This window comes from Sminthopsis crassicaudata, chromosome 3, assembly GCF_048593235.1.
Source record: "Sminthopsis crassicaudata isolate SCR6 chromosome 3, ASM4859323v1, whole genome shotgun sequence".
NCBI classification, from domain to species: Eukaryota; Metazoa; Chordata; class Mammalia; order Dasyuromorphia; family Dasyuridae; genus Sminthopsis; species Sminthopsis crassicaudata.
Genome location: NC_133619.1, coordinates 258,639,361 through 258,658,518, shown reverse-complemented (window position 1 = coordinate 258,658,518; position 19,158 = coordinate 258,639,361). Strand labels below are relative to the sequence as shown.

The window sequence follows — 19,158 nt, the reverse complement described above, 5'->3', positions numbered from 1 at the left end:
GTGAAGGAAATCCAAGATGCACGTGGACAAAAATAGAGGGATTGGAAATTCTATGTGGTGGTTCATAGTCATCTCCTAGAGTTCTTTTTCTGGGTGTAGCTGGTTCAGTTCATTACTGCTCTATTGGAACTGATTTGGTTCATCTCATTGTTGAAAATGGACACATCCATCAGAATTGATCATCATATAATATTGTTGTTGAAGTATACAATGATCTCCTGGTCCTGCTCATTTCACTCAGCATCTGTTCATGTAAGACTTAAAAATAATTAAAATATTTTTATATAAATAAAATGAGAACAGTAGAAGAAAAATTGGAAAATTATGAGTGTTGTGGAAAAAAGTACTAGATATAGAATAGACAGCTTGGCATGAGAGGCGCTAAACCAGATAACAAACCCCATGAAGATGAGAATGGAGCAAACAGAAGTTAATGATTCCAAGAAATAACAAGAAGTAATTTTTAAGAAGTTAAAAGACTGGAAAAATAGAAGAAAATGAAAGGTATCTCAAAACAAAGACAACTGACTTGAAAAACAAATTGAGGATAATTTGATTCATTAGACAACTGAAAGTCATGACCAAAAAATAAAAATAATCTAGATATCACATTTCAAGATTTTAAATAAAAACTGTTCAGATCTATTATTAGAATGCAGTGATTATCTACTGAAAGAAATCCCCAAATTTAAACTCCATAGCAGAAATCCATATCTTTGAGGTCAAAGAAAAAATATGTTGCAAACAGTCTGAAAGAATTCAAGTACAGAATAGCTATGGTCAAGATCATATGATTCAGAGTTCCAGCCAAGATGGCGAAGAGGAGGCACACAGCTGCTTGAGCTCCACATTTTCTCTCAGAATTTACTTCATGACAAGCCTTGGAATTAATGCTTAATCGGAAAAAAAAAACCCACAAATAATTACCAACAGAAGACATCCTTGAAATTCACCAGAAAAGGTCTGTGTTTGCTTGGGGGAGGGGACGAAAAGACTGGGCACAGGCTGAGGGCAAGCAGTAAGAGCGAGGCAGGCAGCTCAGACCGGAGGGGGTTGGGGTGCAATCTCTGCCATTGCTGTGGAATGACCTTTACCCCAGTGTGAATATTCCATCATAGCAGCAAACCAGGATAAGCAGAGAAGGTGTAAACACAGGAGCTAAAGAACCCCGGAAAGCTAGTGTCTCTCGGGACCTGGATACCCCCAACCCCACCCAGAGTGACTCAGCACGTTCTTAGAGCCTCAGAGCACAGAGGCAGCACAGCCATCACTGTCCTGTTAGTGCCTCGCTGCTGTCTCCTGCAGTCTGTAGAGAAAGCACAGTAACACCATCCAGCCCCATCCCCCCCCAGAAACAGACCAATTGTTCCTCTTGTCAATTTGTTTTCTTCAATTCCGCTCTGACAAAATGAACAAAAAATTTAAAAGGACTCTAACCATTGACAGTTTCTGTATGGATAGAGAGCAGACTTCAAACCCTGAGGAGACTAAAAGCAGACTATCTCCAGAGGAATCCCCTAAGGGGGATATGATCTGCTCCTCAATATACAAGACTCTCCTAGAGGAAATCAAAAAGACTCTCACAAGAGAGCTAGAAGAGAAATGGGAAAAGGAAAGGGAAGCTTGGCAAGAGAGTCTGGAGAAGTCATCCCATGCATTTAAAGACAGAGTGGATAAAGAAATCAAATCATTGAGAAATAAAATTAGTGAGTTGGAAAAAGAAAATAGCTCTCTAAAAAATTGATGAAATGGAAAAAAATTCCATAGAAGAAAAAAAACTCACTTAAAAACTCAATTGGACAATTACAAAAAGATATTAAAAACAAAGTGAGTGAAGAAGATCATATGATTCAGAAGTTATCAGTCTAAAGAAGAAGAGAGCTTAGAAAACAATACTCTAAAAGACAAAGGATAAATACAACCAAGAGTAATTTATCCAGAAAATCTGAGTATAATCATAGGAGAGAAAAGGGTTCTTTAATGAAATAGAGAACTTCTAAGCATTCCTGATGGAAAGACCAGAACTACTTAGAAACTTTCAAGTACAGACAATATGAGTTAAAGCAGTAAAGAGTAAAATGAATGAGTAATCGTATAAAATTAAGACAAGAATAAACCATTTGAAATATTACATTGGGACATGATATATATTTTTATTGTTCAAATTGTTTTTTAGTTATGTCTATCTCTTTGTTATCTCACTTGTTATCCTATTTGGCAGACTCTTCAGTTCATTTTTCATATGAGAAAATTGAGGCAAACTGGGTCAAGTGACTTGCCCAGGATCACTATAGCTAGTGTTTTTCTGAGAGTAGATATAAAATCAGGTCTTTCTGACTCCAGGCTGCTCTTAAACTCAAGGAGAGCTTGAACAAGCTTTTGTTAATAAATGTTAAGGAATAAAATTGTGATGTAAGAAATGATAAAAAAAAACATGAGTTCTGAGAAATCTGGAAATATTTGTATAAATGGATGCAAAATGTGATTAAATAGAACCAGAATGATTTATAATGTGAAAACATTATAAACAACTTTGAAAGATTAGTAACTCAGAAGACTAATATTTTTGAAAGATGCTACCTATTTCTTTATAGAGGAGACAGAAAGTGTGAATACTGAGAATTTTTTTTTGTACATGGTCAGTGCAGTGATTTGTTTTACTTGACAATCCCTATTTGTAATAGGAACTTTATTTTGTTTTGTTTTGTTTTGTTTTCTCTATGGAGCATGGGGTTAGGTGAGAGAAATAGAAAACAGATTTTTGATCATTTAAAACTTTATTTAAAATAAGTTAGTTGGGGGCAGCTAGGTGGCACAGTGAATAGAGCACCAGCCCTGAATTCAGGAGGACCCGAGTTCAAATCTGGTCTCAGACACTTAACACTTCCTAGCTGTGTAATCCTGGGCAAGTCACTTAACCCCAGCCTCAGGGGAAAAAATAAAATAAAATAAAATGTTAATTAAATAAATTTAGTTGCAAAGGGACATGTGTATTGTACAAATATATTCATGTGCACATGTGTGTAAATATATATAGATATACATCACTATGATGGAATATATAACACATCTTCTAAAACGTGTATATATGTATATGCATACAGATATGTATGCACATGTACATATGTTGTATATAGCACATGTAAAATGTGTATATAAGTATAAATAGACAAATTATAAAAGATTGAAGATAACCCTTATCTCTGGCATTTTACTTCATCATATAAAGACTGCTTAGCTTGTTTGCTTGTCTGTTTTTCTGTTTGCCACTTACCTTTCAGAGTTGTTATGAGGACAAAATGAAATATTATTTGTAAAGTGGCTTTTCCCAGAGCTGGCTTTGGAATATTGAGATCTCTGTCTTCCACCTCCTGTCACTAAGCCCATGAAGTCCACCTTTAAGGATTGTTTGCCCAGGGGGAAGGAAAGGGAGGAGGGGGAGGAAGGTTCTGTTGGTTGCCTACGGCACAAAAATTTTCAATTATGGCTAGTTTTATATTTCAAACTCATACTAAATGCGCATATTTTCTTTTAACAGAATAAGCTTTAACAGAATAAGTTAGCTAAATATAGGGTGTGAAGGACTGAGTAATTTAATAGAACTACTGTTTATAGACAACTATGTGGAGACTATAAAAGTCATTTATATTTCTAAACAAATTAAATGATTTGATTAGAAATTAGTGTGTGGGACAAGACCACTAGCTCAAATAAATCAAATAAATTAAGGAAATTTCTCAAGGCAAAAGCGGAAAGGAATTTTTTTACAATCTCATGGGAAAGAGCATCTCCCTCCCCACTAGCAGTTAGGCAAGGAGAAGCAAAGCCTAGATAACAGACAAGAATTATATAGGGGCCTAAGGTTACACTCTCTATAGGCTGGATTTTTGCCCTGATTAGTCAAGACAAATGACCTCACATTCTAGGTCACAAATGAGGAAAAACTTCTTACCCAACCATATCTTTAATATTACTAAATTACCTTATATGGGAGTTTCAGTACCAAAGTGGACTCAATTTAGAATCACATAGAAAAGGTCCCACTCCTTGTAAACCACTTATGGAGAAAGAAACCTGGTTCTGGGGCACAGCCAATCTTTAGAACGCTGTTTCCATCTTGTGAAACAGCTTTCTCAGTTCACTAGAATAATGTCAAAGGACCTGGTAATATTCTCACAAGTGTAATAGTTGGTCCTTTATTTATTGAGTTGAAAATAACATATTAGTGATTTTTTGCCTATAAAGACATCTCTCTCAGTGGATCTAGAAAGATAATAATAATCTGGGATATAACTCATGTCCCTATAAAGGAGAATTAGCTATTAGGGAATTAAGCTTCATAGCCTTGATAGATTCTCTTTTGAATTCTCAAGTCATTTATATCTGCCCTGATACTTAATCTAAATGTGTCATCATTTTGTTTTATTTTTTGGCTTTTGTTTTTTCTCTTTTTGTTTTTCTCTTTGGTTTTGCTTCTCATCCTCTTATTAAGTAATCAACTATAATAGCAATTATGTCCCCAAACAATTTTTGGCATTGTTTTTAATTTGTGGAATTGTTTAACCCCATTTTATTGGCAGATGTAATTTTAAATGACATTTAGAGCCTAAACTTCACATAATCTTGGGGAGGCAAATGAAGATAGATAGGGAGAGGAAGGGAAGAGACAAGAATAGAGAACAGAGAGCAAGGAAGGGAAAGAGGGAGGGAGAGGGAAGAAGAAAGAGAGAAAAGAGAAGAAAGAGACATAGGGAGAGTCAGAGATAGAGACAAAGAGAGAAGTTCAGATGTAATTTAGGGGCTAGGGTTAAACTGTCTAAATATTAAAGCAAATATTAGAGAAACTATATTTAATTGTGAATGTCTGGCAAAGAGCTCAAACCATAGAAAGTTCAGGAAATATCACTGTAATCAACCTGGGTTAGAAGGGAATAAAACATAAACATTTTTATTTATGTTTTTCTTGGTTGATACTTGTTTATGCACTGAAGTTGAATAGAAAGCTACACTTTTTCCTGAGAGGATTGAGTTAATTGGAAAGGGATAAAATACACCCTCAAAAGGGAATGAGCCCCTAGGTTCCATTCATGAGAAAGGAAAGAATTGGGTTTTAAATAGGTGTCTTTAAATAAGTCCTTTGAGAAAGGATATGTTGACAGCTCTTCTTGCCTACCTTTCCAATACTTTCTGTTATTTAAATGATTTTTATTTAATACAAGATGAATATAACAATAGTAAGATATAAAATTTTAGCAATATTACTATTAATGTTTGTTTATATTATATTAACATATATAACATATAATTGTTTTCAAACATATGCAATATTCCCTCTTCCTTTACAATAGCAATCTTATTATTTTGTAGTAGTGAAATGTCTTTAATATAAATGATGTTGGTACATCTCTAAATATTTATTGGCATCCTGTGACTAAATTTCATTTCTAAATATTTCATCTAGTAATGGAGGTTGCATCTGGTGAATATGGTGATCAAAACAGTCGCCTGGTGAGAGCTGTACGGGAGGGTATGTGTGACACAGAATTCAAGAGAGAATTTGGGGGCGATGCTGACTTGAACCCTTTTCTTTGGCACCGGGCCTCTGAAGAGGTAAAGTAGACAAAATGATTTAAAGGGTTTCAATAGGAAATGTCAATCTTTTAAAATGGGAACAAGAGGGGAAACAATGTTATATTGCATACTAGGTTACATGTGACATTTTGGCAAACAAAACTAAAACACTTCATTTTGGAGTTTGACTTTATCCTCTTTTATTTCTTCAGAACTCCATTTCTTCTGAAGGCTGTCATAGCTTCTCAGCTAGCTGTCTCACTCAGTTCTGTATCCTCTTCAAAAGAACATTTCTCAGCATCATGAGAGATTCGGTAAGGTGACTTTATTTTGCTCATGTGCAAAAAAATTCAATTTGTATCCTTTTAATAATGTCTTCCAGAATGTTCCTATGCTTTGAATAGGCATACCAGTTGTGATTGCTTAATCATGTCCAATCATCTATGGACCCACTTTAAAATTTTCTCAGCAAAGATACTGAAGTGGTCCTTTCCTTCTGTTCATTTTACAGATGAAGAAACTGAGGCAAACAGGGTTAAATGACTTTCCTGGCATCTCACAGCTAGTAAATGACTTCTACTTCTGAGGTCAGATATGAACTCCTGAGAATGAGTCTTTGTTATGTCCGATCTAGCTCCCTGAAGGGCTCAAAATCAGCCAGAGTCAAGATAAGCAAAAGTCCTTGCCCCATGTTGGGCGCCAAAATGTAATGTTCTCTTGTCTCTAGATTGCAATTGTTCTCTGGGAGGAGATCTCTTGGGGATCTTCTGGGGAGGCAGCCTTAGTTTTAGTTCCAGTACCAGTAATCCCCAAAATGCAGTCAGGAGTTAAAGTCCTTTACTGTCTCTTTCCAAATCTCCAGCCAGCTTCAGTCTCTAACTCCCTCTGAATCCAAAGCCTCCAGCCAGAACGAAGGTAGATGTGGGAATGAATCAGACTCTGCCTCCAAGGGTGGGATTGTGGGTTTCCCAGAATTCAATCCTAAATGTGAATCTCCTGGAAGTCCATGAGCAGGCTTTTCCTTTAGACTTGTGAATCTGCTGGATTTACGAAACCACAGAAGTCTTTTCCTTGGCCCAATCCAAATTCACTTCTTCCAGACTGACTTCTTCCAGACTGCCCCTCCCCACTGAGTCTTGGCTTCTTTTATCCTCCCAGAAAATGGGCTTGTGGGTACTCCCATGGGCTTGTGGGAACTTCTTACAATCAATGAGCTTGCTCCTTTTAAAGGTGTAAACTCCTTTCAGAAGTCTAAAGGTGTAAAGTCCTTTTAAAGGTATGAAATAAGCATATTACCTTGTCCCAAGTTCTGGCCCATAATATCTTCAAGAATCCTAAAAAGTCTTCCTGATTCCAAGCCCAGTGTTCTATCTGTTCTCCCACCTAGTGCCCTATGCTCATTCTATGATTTCTAGGGCAACTGGAGTTTCAGAAGCCTCAAGGAGACTGATTCCTAGATCACTAACTATGGTTCATTGGGATTATTTCCTTTCTTTCCTCCCTCTACTCCATATAGACAAATCCTATCCATTCTGGGAAGTACAGGACTTTTGAAGGCAGAGATAGAGGATAATATTTTCCAGGGAAGTCAAACAACCACTATCACTATCATTTTGAGCACTATCTCACATTAGATCCTAAAAGAGAAAGTCCAGAAACCTTGATCTCAAAAGCCTTGTGAATAGCAATATCCCCCAAAACACCAAATGTGCTACCATTAATAATAGATGAAATCATTGTAGAGAGGAAGCCCACCTTCCCTGTCATCTTCAGTAGCAAGTACTGATTAGAAACCAAAAGTCAAATGGACAAAGAAGTTGTAGGAGTCATATCACCCCTAGACCACTAGTCTTACTTCCAGTTCAACTTTTATAATTCCTATGAAGAGTCAGCCATTCTCACCGTCCTATTTTAAACTATTATTCTTCATCCCTTCTATATGATAGACTGCCTTCTTTTCCAATTATATCTATTTTGGATGATGTTTCAATGCCATTTTTTGCACATAAGTCATCTTTGGCAATATGTAACAACCTTTTTGCATCTCTCCAATTCCCCTTTTGTTGATTCAAAAATCTGATTCTTCAACCATTATACTGTTCCGTGAGTTTGAAGCTTTATAGATCAATGCAAATATATTGACATTAAAATGTTAGATCTTTCAAGAAGAAAGCTTAGTGTCATTGAATATGGTACATTGAAAGTACTATATAATTTACCAAATTTAATAGTGATTATGATAATTATCATAATAATAAGTATATATTAATGAACCAGACTTCTTGATAAAAGAAGATCATGCAAGAAAACAGGAAAAACTGTTACAAATCACTGTAGGTTATAAACATTTGACATCCACTGAATAACCAACAAAACAATTTGGTGAACTACATTATTATTCAGAAGCTAATTGACTTTCATAAACTAACAGGTAACAAATCCCCATGTGATAAGAGGCTTTCAAATATACTTGCAAATTCAACAAATAAAATGTAAAGAACTGTAACATTATCACAAACAAAAATGATGGCCATAATCACATTTTATTGATCCATAAAAATTTAATAGCAATATTTTATGAGATTGTACCACACCAAATACTGATTTTTAAAGCTATATAGAATAAAAATGTTTTTTTAAGATGTAAAGCATTAGTGGAACAAATCAAAACTGTGTGGGAAACTAGTTGAAGAACAGATCATTCCCATCACCCTGGATGCATCTTGTTTCAAAAGTAGTTTCAGTGAACCTACAAAAGATGTTTTTATATCCTAGTGTTTTTATTCAATTACAATAAGCAGTTATTTTAAGCATAAGAGAATAACAATAAGATTGAGACATATTCTGGTTTTTGTTTCTATTCTTATCCATTTCTAACTGAACTCCATCAAAGAATGACTCCTATATTGTGAAACAGTAATGGAGGAGAGTGACAGAAGACATCTCAGTGATAAGAGATGAACACAAGCCACAATTTCCTTGCTAACCAATGAAGAGTTCTTTTCCACCCACCCAAATGCTAAGCATCCTTTAAATGCTACCATTTTATTCCATTATATAAAAGAAAATCCAATAGCTGCTAAATCTTTATCTGTTGTGATTGATACTGGCATCAAAGCTCTACCCATCTATATTCTATTTAAAGAGATAAGAGACACATTCACACTTTGATAGAGCAAGGGGAGGAAGTACAGCCATAGACTCTTCAAGTTCCAGATGTAGAGGAGATACATTGAAATTCTGTCTCTAAGTAAACATACATTTTCAAAAACAGGAAAGCCTATAATAAAACAAAGAATTATATACTTTATCCAGATGCTCCTACACTTAGAGTACTCTTTGCAACCTACAAATTAGAAACTGGTATCCCCAACCTTATTTTTTTGTTTGCCATTCTCTATAACCAAAATGCCCTTCATGAGGAAATGATCATACCTCCTAAAAACTATAAATCTGGAGCAATCTTTCCATTTTTTCTTTCCATGAGGGCCTCACCCCCATTCAATGCTATATTTATGAAAGTGATTAAAACATGAATTTTTAAATCATATGCTAATACTACACTGTGTTGTTACTCCACCACCTAGAATAGTAATTTTATAAATAGCTAGCATTAGATAATGATAGCAGGAAATAATATTATAAAGAAAAACTAGAAATCGTTTACAGACTGTCCCATAAATTAACATAGCACAACAGTTTCTTGCAAACTGTCTCATAAATTAACTAAGGCTATATTCTGAGACTATGCACCAAATTAAAGAAAGCTAGCTATCTAGGCCTTAATGTAACAGTATCTTGGTTCTGCTAACTGCCCTTAGTTTTCAAGCTTCAGAAAAACTCCAGATATATACAATTAGAGCAAAACATCTCAGAAAAACAATATTATGCTAATGAACTAACTCTAAGGTGCTGCTTATAACTTTGAGAAGATATGCATATATTAATGAACTCAGCTTAATCTGGCATGGATAAGAGTTAGTCTGTCTCCCATCACCAAATCATTACAAAAATGGAATCCCACATCCACATTCCATTCAAGTAATCCTCCACCTACAGTTATGTAGTCTATTTCTCTCCCCCATATTCTCTCTCCTCATACTTTCCACCTTTGTACTCCCTAACTTTATACTCCAGTATAAAGCAATCACAAGGAATACTAAGTATTCTGTAATGCTTACTAGATAACAACAAACAACTCAGTTAAGATACTTTTGTTCAATTGAATCAACTTGAAAGTATCTCAGTGCATTCCCCTTTTGTATATCCTTCTCTTGCTATAACTAAATAACTAAGTTAATCTTTGATTAATTGCTTAATGATCCACAGTGCATCATTTTGTTCTACTGTGGATGCTGGTCTCAATCAGATCCAGAGCACAACAGATAGCATCACAGAGGAAAAAATACCTAAGGTGAATGTTGAGGGCAATATATAAACAATAATCTAAGCAATAAAATGTTAAATGGTACAAGAAATTACTGACAAAATTTCATTATTATTTATTTTTATTGTATAATTAATTTAATACAAAATTAACCAAAATAACATGAGTAAAATGTGTTTTCCTTTAGGTATTAACACATTTAAGGATCACATCACACATTGGGATTGGACTTCTCATAGGCTTGCTATATTTAGGAATTGGAAATGAGGCAAAGAAAGTCTTGAGCAACTCTGGTTTCCTCTTCTTTTCCATGTTGTTCCTCATGTTTGCTGCACTAATGCCTACTGTCCTCACCTGTGAGTAACAATAGCAGAAACATCTGCTATTAATAACTATTTAATAACTAGTTTAAATTTTCACTAAATTCAGGAATTGTTATTGCAAAACTGTTTGAATATGAAATATGTTCTTAGAAAATACTTTTCATATAGCTGAAATATTTGAATTTTATATAAAGGACTACAAAGACATTGCAATATTTAATTTAACCTAAAGAAATGTATTTCTTATGGAATTTTGAGTGCCAATATCAGTGGTGACAGAGGTACTTCTAAAAATCCTTCAAATAATTCAGTGGCAATATTATAACTATCTATTCTGGAACCATATGAAGCTTCTATTGACTAGTTCTTTAGACTGATGATACGTTTGATAGACTAGTTTTACTTAATATGGTTGTAATATCTGTTAGAATTAAATATCAGGAGAACACAAATATCTTTGGAAAATGTTTTTTGTTTTTGTTTTTTTTGCTGAGGCAATTGGGGTTAAGTGACTTGCCTAGTGACTTAACAGCTAGGAAGTGTTAAGTATCTAAGACCATATTTGAACTCAGGTCTTCCTTACTTCAGGGCTGGTGCTCTATCCACTGGGCTACCTAGCTGTCCCCAAAATTATACTTTTTTTAAGTTTGCAAAAGCAATCCACATTATGTAGTTGATTCTGTTCTCATTCCAGATCCACACTTGGAGGTAAGGGAGAAGGAAAAATTCAACTGATCTGGAAAGAATTCAAGCATGAAAATAAAAATATTTATAATTAAAATCTAAAATGACTCAGATCAGCATATGACTCTCATTGTCATATGACTTACTACAGTTATCCTTTCCATATCACAAAGGTTATGATCATAATGCTCTCACAAATTAGAAAATCCACATAAAAAGTTTTGGCCCTCCCTTTGCACCAGAGAAAAAGTCTGATTTTTTTTTTTCTTTTCCTTTTATGGGGTATTTGTGGTACAATATGGCAAAATTTGGGTTCAATATTTGGTCATAGGCTCTGTGTTATCTGCTGGTCTTCCTATATGATCTGTTGCTTCTGCAAAACTCTTTTCAAATTCCCATTTAAATCCTCATATTGATCCATGACATACTGAAACCACTTTGGGAAAAGTCATGATATGGAAGGGATAATTGGATTTAGATAATTATAAAATATTTTAGCAACTTGACTTGAACATAAAAGGTCATTAAAAGACAATGGGATTAGATATGTTCTGCAATTACAAGATGGGAGAGAATTCATGACCAAATGAGGAAATAGAATAGATCACAAAAAATAGAAAAGATGATTTAGTTATATGCAGTTGCAAAGTTTTTGTTCTAACAAAATCAGCAAGGTTGGGGTAAGAAAGAAATCTATTAATGGGGAAATATATTTGCATAAAATATTCTTCGTAAGAGTTTATATCCAACTTATATATATGAAATTAACACAAATATTGATCCCAAACCCTATTTTACTGGATTAGTGGTAACAGGATATGAAAAAACAATTCTCAGAAAAAGAAATGAAATCTGTTAACAGCCATATTATCAAAGACTTAGATCACTAATAATAAAAAGAAATGCAAATCAAAGCAGCTGTGAGTTTTTTACCTTTTATATAGAAAATTAGCAAAAATCACAAAAGTAGAAACAGTGAATTAGGAAGATTGTGGGACAATTAATCCATTAATATACCATTGGTGGAATTATGAATTTACCCATACATTCTGAAACTAAATTTGAAATTATGCTTTAAAAAGTGACTGATATTTCCCTATACTTTTAGTGTAAAAATAATGTTCTAGGCATATTGTCTAAGAAAGTCAACTTGAGAAGGACAAGTTTCATATATTCAACTCAAATTATTCTTAACAGCACTTTCTGTGCTAGTAATTAATGGGAAACAAAGTAGATGCCTATAAATTAAAAAATAGCTAAACAAGCTATAGTACATACTTATGATGAAATATTATTACTTTGCCATAAGAAACAATGAATAGTAGCATCTAAGATTAAAATGAAATTCTAACCAATAAAATAAACAGAACTATGACAACAAAATGACAGTATACATAATATTATTAACAAAAAATAAAATGACAGGACTACAAATTTAATGTTTTCTAATTATAATGACAAAATTTGGTCCCAAAGATGAGTTTTAAAAATGTATCTCTCAAGATAAAATAAAATATAACTCCAAACTTTTGATGAGGTTTAGGTTTTGGGATTCCCTTTAGTAGGGAACTAAATGATAAGGTCTAGATTTAGGGAACCACAATGAGATTAGGGTTTTCTGGTGGTCAGGGAGTTAAATAATAAGGTTTAGTGGCAGGTTTGGGGTTAGGGAACCAAATGGAGAGGTTTGGCTCCCCTGCACCCTCTTGGGATAAGGGGCAAGGGTAGAGAGTTTTGGGGAACTCCCTTCTGGTAGCACAGAGACTCTCTGTAAAGGAATTTACAGACCTGAAAACCTAGATTGAGAAAAGGTTTATTATAGGGATTGGGAAATAAGTTTAGAATTCCTGACAGAGAGGCATAAAGACTCATTAAGGAAATAGGTGAGGGTAAAGAGAGAGTGGTACTAAAAAAGAATATTATCTAGTGGGCAGAGGCTTCCTTGGCATAGCATGGCATGGCATAGCATGGCATATTTAGAACCTCTACAAAGAGAGGATTTTTAGATTGGCTCTTTTAAATTAGGAGCTTTGGCAACAAGCTGAAGGGGGCTAGTGAGTGGAGTCCCAAGTTGGCTCATCTACTAGCTGAGTTTCAGCTTGAGCTGGAATTTTAATGGAATAGAGTTTGAATTCTTTTCCTAAGGACTAGAATCAGCCCCACCTAGATATGGGAATGAAACTGTTTGTCTTGTTTCCCTCGGGAGGGGTCCCTCACTGAAGCAGAGTTGAAGAAAATTTTCTCCTTAAAGGATTTTTAGGATTCCGGGGTCCCTTCTTCACTTTCACTGCACAGATAAAATAAGGAATATTTCATTATTGAATATTATGTTGGTTGGCTTTGATAAATTGCTTCATTTTTCCTTGTGTTAAATTACTATTAAGTGAATAAACATAGCAATCTAGTGTTTTATAAACCCAAAGATCCCAAATCTTGGGATAAGAATTCATTATTTGACAAAAACTGCCGGGAAAACTGGAAATTAGTATGGCAGAAACTAGGCATGGACCCACATTTAACACCACATACTAAGATAAGATCAAAATGGGTCCAAGATTTAGGCATAAAGAATGAAATCATAAATAAATTGGAGGAACATGGGATGGTTTACCTCTCAGACTTGTGGAGGAGGAAGGAGTTTGTGTCCAAGGGAGAACTAGAGACCATTATTGATCACAAAATAGAAAATTTTGATTACGCCAAATTAAAAAGTTTCTGCACAAACAAAACTAATGCAAACAAGATCAGAAGGGAAGTAACAAATTGGGAAAACATTTTTACAGTTAAAGGTTCTGATAAAGTCCTCATCTCTAAAATATACAGAGAATTGACTTTAATTTATAAGAAATCAAGCCATTCTCCAATTGATAAATGGTCAAAGGATATGGATAGACAATTTTCAGATGATGAAATTAAAACTATTTTCACTAATATGAAAGAGTGTTCCAAATCACTATTGATCAGAGAAATGCAAATTAAGACAACTCTGAGATATCATTACACATCTGTCAGATTGGCTAAGATGACAGGAACTAATAACGATGAATGTTGGAGGGGCTGTGGGAAAACTGGGACACTGATGCATTGTTGGTGGAGTTGTGAAAGAATCCAACCATTCTGGAGAGCAATCTGGAATTATGCCCAAAAAGTTATCAAAATGTGCATACCCTTTGACCCAGCAGTGCTACTCCTGGGCTTATACCCCAAGGAAATACTAAAGAAGGGAAAGGGACCCATATGTGCCAAAATGTTTGTGGCAGCCCTTTTTGTAGTGGCTAGAAACTGGAAAATTATGGATGCCCATCAATTGGAGAATGGTTGGGTAAATTATGGTATATGAATGTTATGGAATATTATTGTTCTATAAGAAATGACCAACTGGAGGAATACAGAGAGGCTTGGAGAGACTTATATCAACTAATGCTGAGTGAAATGAGTAGAACCAGAAGATCATTATACACTTCAACAATGATACTGTATGAGGATGTATTCTGATGGAAGTGGATATCTTCAACATAGAGAAGAGCTAATCCAATTCCAGTTGACCAATGATGGACAGAATCAGCTACACCCAGAAAAGGGACACTGGGAAATGAGTGTAAACTGAGAGCATTGGGTTTTTTGTTTTGTTTTGTTTTGTTTCTCTTCCCAGATTATTTTTACCATGTGAATACAATTCTTCCTTTGCAACAACAACAACAAAATTCGGTTCTGCACATATATATTGTACCCAAGATATACTATAAGATATTTAATATGTATGGGAATGTGTGCCTTCTAGGGGAGGGGGTGGAGGGAAGGAAGGGAAAAACTCGGAACAGAAGGGAGTAGAAGGGATAATGTTGTAAAAAAAAAAAAAAAAAAAAAAAAAAAAACCTACCTATAAAAAAATAAATAAAATAATAATAATTTTTAAAAATTATTATTAAAAAGAATGACCCGTAAGGTTGGAAGAGAAAATATATATTAAAAATGGATGTGATTTTGAACATTTCAAGAGACATTAATAAAAAGATATTTTTAAAAGGAAAACAAGATTTATTGGAATTTTTTTTCAAACTAGAGATACATTTTGTGATGTAAATTTTTTTCTAATACAGTTAAACTTAAGATACTTAAGATACAAAGTATTCGAGTATTGTAACAGCTTCTTCTCTTTCAATATTAATAGCTGATACTGTGTCATGGGACAGCATAAGATCAGAAACTATAAATCCATCATATTTTACATGTCATATGGTATTCATTACTAATGTTTGTTTCATATTCTCTGTAGTTCCTCTTGAGATGGGAGTTTTTCTTAGAGAACATCTGAATTATTGGTACAGTCTAAAGGCCTACTATCTGGCCAAGACCATGGCTGATGTTCCCTTTCAGGTAAATTAATATTATAGTATTATTTGAGAAGGGAAATATTTTCTATTGTAAAGGGTGGCAAACCATTAATTTCATTAGATTGTGGTTTTCTATCAAAAAAGACAGAATAAAAATAGAGTAAGATATCACATTGCAGTGGTGTTTCCTATCTGAGCAGAAAGTATGTGTTGTCTCCTAATTTACAAGCAGCAAAAAAAAAAAAAGGAAAAAAAAAAAAAAGAAGTTATTTGATAGAATGTTACTGATCAACTAATTCTACTAATAAGGATCATTGCCACAGAGCACAATATATAAGGAATAGAAGTGTAACATAATTAAATCATGTTGCTTGGGCTTTATTACTTTATATATGGAAAACATCTCCATGTTAATAATTCATGCATTTTCTTTGTCAGATCATGTTTCCAGTAGCCTATTGCAGTATTGTATACTGGATGACTTCTCAGCCATCTGATGCTCTCAGATTTGTCCTATTTGCAGCATTGGGAACAATGACATCATTGGTGGCTCAGTCTCTGGGTCTCCTGATTGGTGCAGCCTCCACATCATTACAGGTATAAAGTAAAAAGGAAAAAAAAAAAAAAACAATTATAGACTTTTATTTGATAATTTAAGTAGGTATTTGAGATAGCTATCATTTCAACTGATTGTTAATCTTGAGATGTCTTCCTAAACCTCTAAGGAAATTCTAAAACTGAGCTCATGAAATTATGCTTAGATGATATTTTGTGTTTATTATTAACTGAAACATAGAATTTTAGGATTGGAGTGTTTTGTTATTGCATCCAGAATGAGCTTCATTGAACTGCTACTGGATTTATTTATTCTTGTTTTGATAGAGGATCACAGGTCAGAAAATCACTTCCTCATCCCCACTGTCACTTTGCCACATATGTACACATTATTTTTCTTCTACTAGAGAGAACTAAGACTTGACTCAGTTTACTTTACTGGTTTTTTATTATAACCAACCTTTTGCCTTTTGGAGTCTTCTTACTCAATTTCCAATGGAAAGGTCTTAGTAGTTTAATCAATCTATAAAACCAGCAAACATTGTTTAAGTACCTATTGTGTGCCAGGTATTGTACTAGGTATTAGAGAGACAAAAAAAAAAAGTCTCTTGTCCTCAAGGAGCTTACATTTTATCAGAGGAAATAATTATATATACTAAGCAAAACAAAACAAAACATCACTATACATACCACAAGATTATTGGGGGGAGGGTGGGGAAGATAAACTTTTGGCTTAGAGGTATGAAAAAAGACTTTAAGAAAATATTTGACATGGTTGAAAACAAAAAAGACACATAGTTGGAAGAGAGGAGGGAGAGAGAATATTCCAAGTTTGGGGAACTGCCAGAACAAAGGCACAAAACAAGATCTGAAATACTGTCTGCAAGGAGCAGCAATAAAGCCTGTCTAGCTGAACTGAAGACTATAGCAAAGGGAGTGATCTACAACAATGGCTGTATATGGACTCAGGAGAGAGATTTCACCACCTCCCTCTCCACTAGAGGGCCCCATTCCTCTGAATCTTGGATTTATGCATACAAATAAACTGAGTTTAAACCTGGGGAAACCTGACCTCTATAGGGAGGGATTTTGACTTTTATTTTCTTATGTCTTTAAATCTTTATATCCCTGAGGGAAAATACTTAAGCCTCAGGATTCTTGGAATAACAATGATAATAATAAGGACCAGTATTGGTATAGTACTTTAAGTTTTAGAAAACTTATCTATGTTATCTCATTTGATCCTCAACAACCTTGAGAGACATGAATTATTTTCCCCATTTTTTCAGATGATGAAACTGAAACTCTGTGAGGTTGATGACTTTTCCAGTCACACAGCATGAGAATGTTCAAATTCAAATTCTGAGTTTATCTTCCTCACTTTAAGTCTATATCTAAGGTTTTTACCAAATACTCAGTATATAATGTAGATCAAGTATCTCACTGCCTCTACCCTAAGAAATGCTTAAAACATACAAGATACACAAAAATTCATTGATACAAAAACATAAATAAGAATAAGCAGTTTAAATTTGCTTCTATTCTCTTGGGAGCTTGATACTGATGGGAATCTGACAAGGGAAACTGAGGCTGGAGCCCCCCCAAAAAATAACTTCCCATGTTATGGTGACCTAAGAAGCCAGCCCAACCCCACCTCTGTTAATTATCACTAATTTACCTTTCTATAGAGTTCAGCTGACACCACCCAAGTTTTCTATAGAGCTGAATTAAAGCTAAGTACCCCTACATAACTTTCAATAGAACTGAATTCATGTTAAGTACTTCCACTTAAATTCTATACAATTTGAACTATCACTAATCAAACTTTCTATAGCCTTACTGAAGCCTATTCAAACCCAATAGCTCTGTATTGTCTCAAATCATATATATAAGGGTGGAAAGAATGGGCAAGTGAGCAGACCGGGACAGAACTTTAATTCCATCAGAGTTCTGCTCCATTTGAGATCTCTTGCTGATTTATAATAAACTTAAACTTCTAATTTTACTTATAATTTAGTAAATTATTTTACTTCACCCCCACCTTGTCTCATCAAAAGCCTGCACGTCCCAAACAATACTAGCTAGAAGGATGGTGCTACTTTTGAGAGTAAGAGCAAAGTTAGGAAGAGGAGAGATTTTTTTTTTTTTTATTTGTTTTTAAGATGGTAGGAAGGGGAGGTTAGTAAGTTTACTTTTGAACATGGGGAGGTCAAGATTTCCAGTAGACAAACGGAGACACGAAACTGGAGACTAAGAGAGAGGTTATTGTTCTTCACTGTCTGACTATGTGACCCTATGGATTTTATCCAGGGAATTTTCTTAGCAAAGATGCTGGAGTGGTCTGCCATTTCCTTCTCCAGTATGTACTTATTTTACAAATTAAGAATTGCAGCAAATAGGGCTTAAATGTTTTCCCCAAGGTCACAAAACTAATAAGTGTCTGAGGCTGGATTTGAACTCAGATCTTCCTGACTCCAGGCCCAGTAATCTATTCATTAAGCTACCTAACTGCCCCAAGAAAGAGGTTAGGACTGGACAAATAGATATGAGAATTGTCTGAAAATTGAAAATTGAATCCATTGGAGTTTATGAGAGAGATCAGTAATGAGAGGAGAAAAGGCCCCAGAATAGAGCATTGAAGGACACAAGCAAGTATGATCTGGATAAAGAACCAGTAGATAAGAGTCTCCTCTTCACCAAGAAAGAAAAATGACATGAAAACTTTGTTGCTTGTCCTTTGTACTCAAAGAGGACCATGACACCAGGGAAGTGATAACATGACATGTAAGCATATTGGATTTAAGTGAGAGAGGGCTGGTCAACCTCCAGAGTCAATGGGGTCCAGTGGTGAAAGATAGAGGGTAATCAACAGTATCAAAAGCTGGCAGAATAATAGGGAAGGATGAAAATACAGAGAGCTGTTTCACTTGAAAGATGAGGTGAATTTCTATTTTCATATGAGAAGATCTCCATGAAAGTGATAGAATGAATGTGAAAATAAAAGCTAGAAATTTTTTATATAGAAGAAACACATCTAAAATCAATAAAGAACATATATTGTTAGAATCCATTTTGTTAGATGGCTGTGGTTAGCTAATTTTCTATGGTGAATTGGGGGTAGAAGAAAGCATGCAAGAAAGTATTATTTCATAAAAACAAAAGTCATCAATAAAATAGTTTAGTAAAAACAAATAAATACAGAATGAAAATAAAAGGCTAAAACAATTTGTTATGTCTTAGGTAATTCCAATTAATCATGAGTTAAAATAAATAAAAATTCAGACTCTCAAAAGGAGATACACTA

General features: G+C 34.4%; 1 protein-coding gene across 3 annotated transcripts in view; it reads left to right on the top strand.

Moving 5' to 3' along the window:
- The window catches only part of ABCG1 (ATP binding cassette subfamily G member 1), a 111,893-nt gene that overhangs the window by 80,568 nt on the left and 12,167 nt on the right, over positions 1 to 19,158 (top strand). For all 3 annotated transcript variants that reach the window (XM_074300570.1, XM_074300571.1, XM_074300572.1), the window contains 5 exons: positions 5,462 to 5,610; positions 5,784 to 5,885; positions 10,146 to 10,314; positions 15,242 to 15,342; positions 15,738 to 15,896. In XM_074300570.1, the coding sequence (XP_074156671.1) occupies positions 5,462 to 5,610; positions 5,784 to 5,885; positions 10,146 to 10,314; positions 15,242 to 15,342; positions 15,738 to 15,896 (680 nt within the window). The remainder of the gene's footprint in view (positions 1 to 5,461; positions 5,611 to 5,783; positions 5,886 to 10,145; positions 10,315 to 15,241; positions 15,343 to 15,737; positions 15,897 to 19,158) is intronic.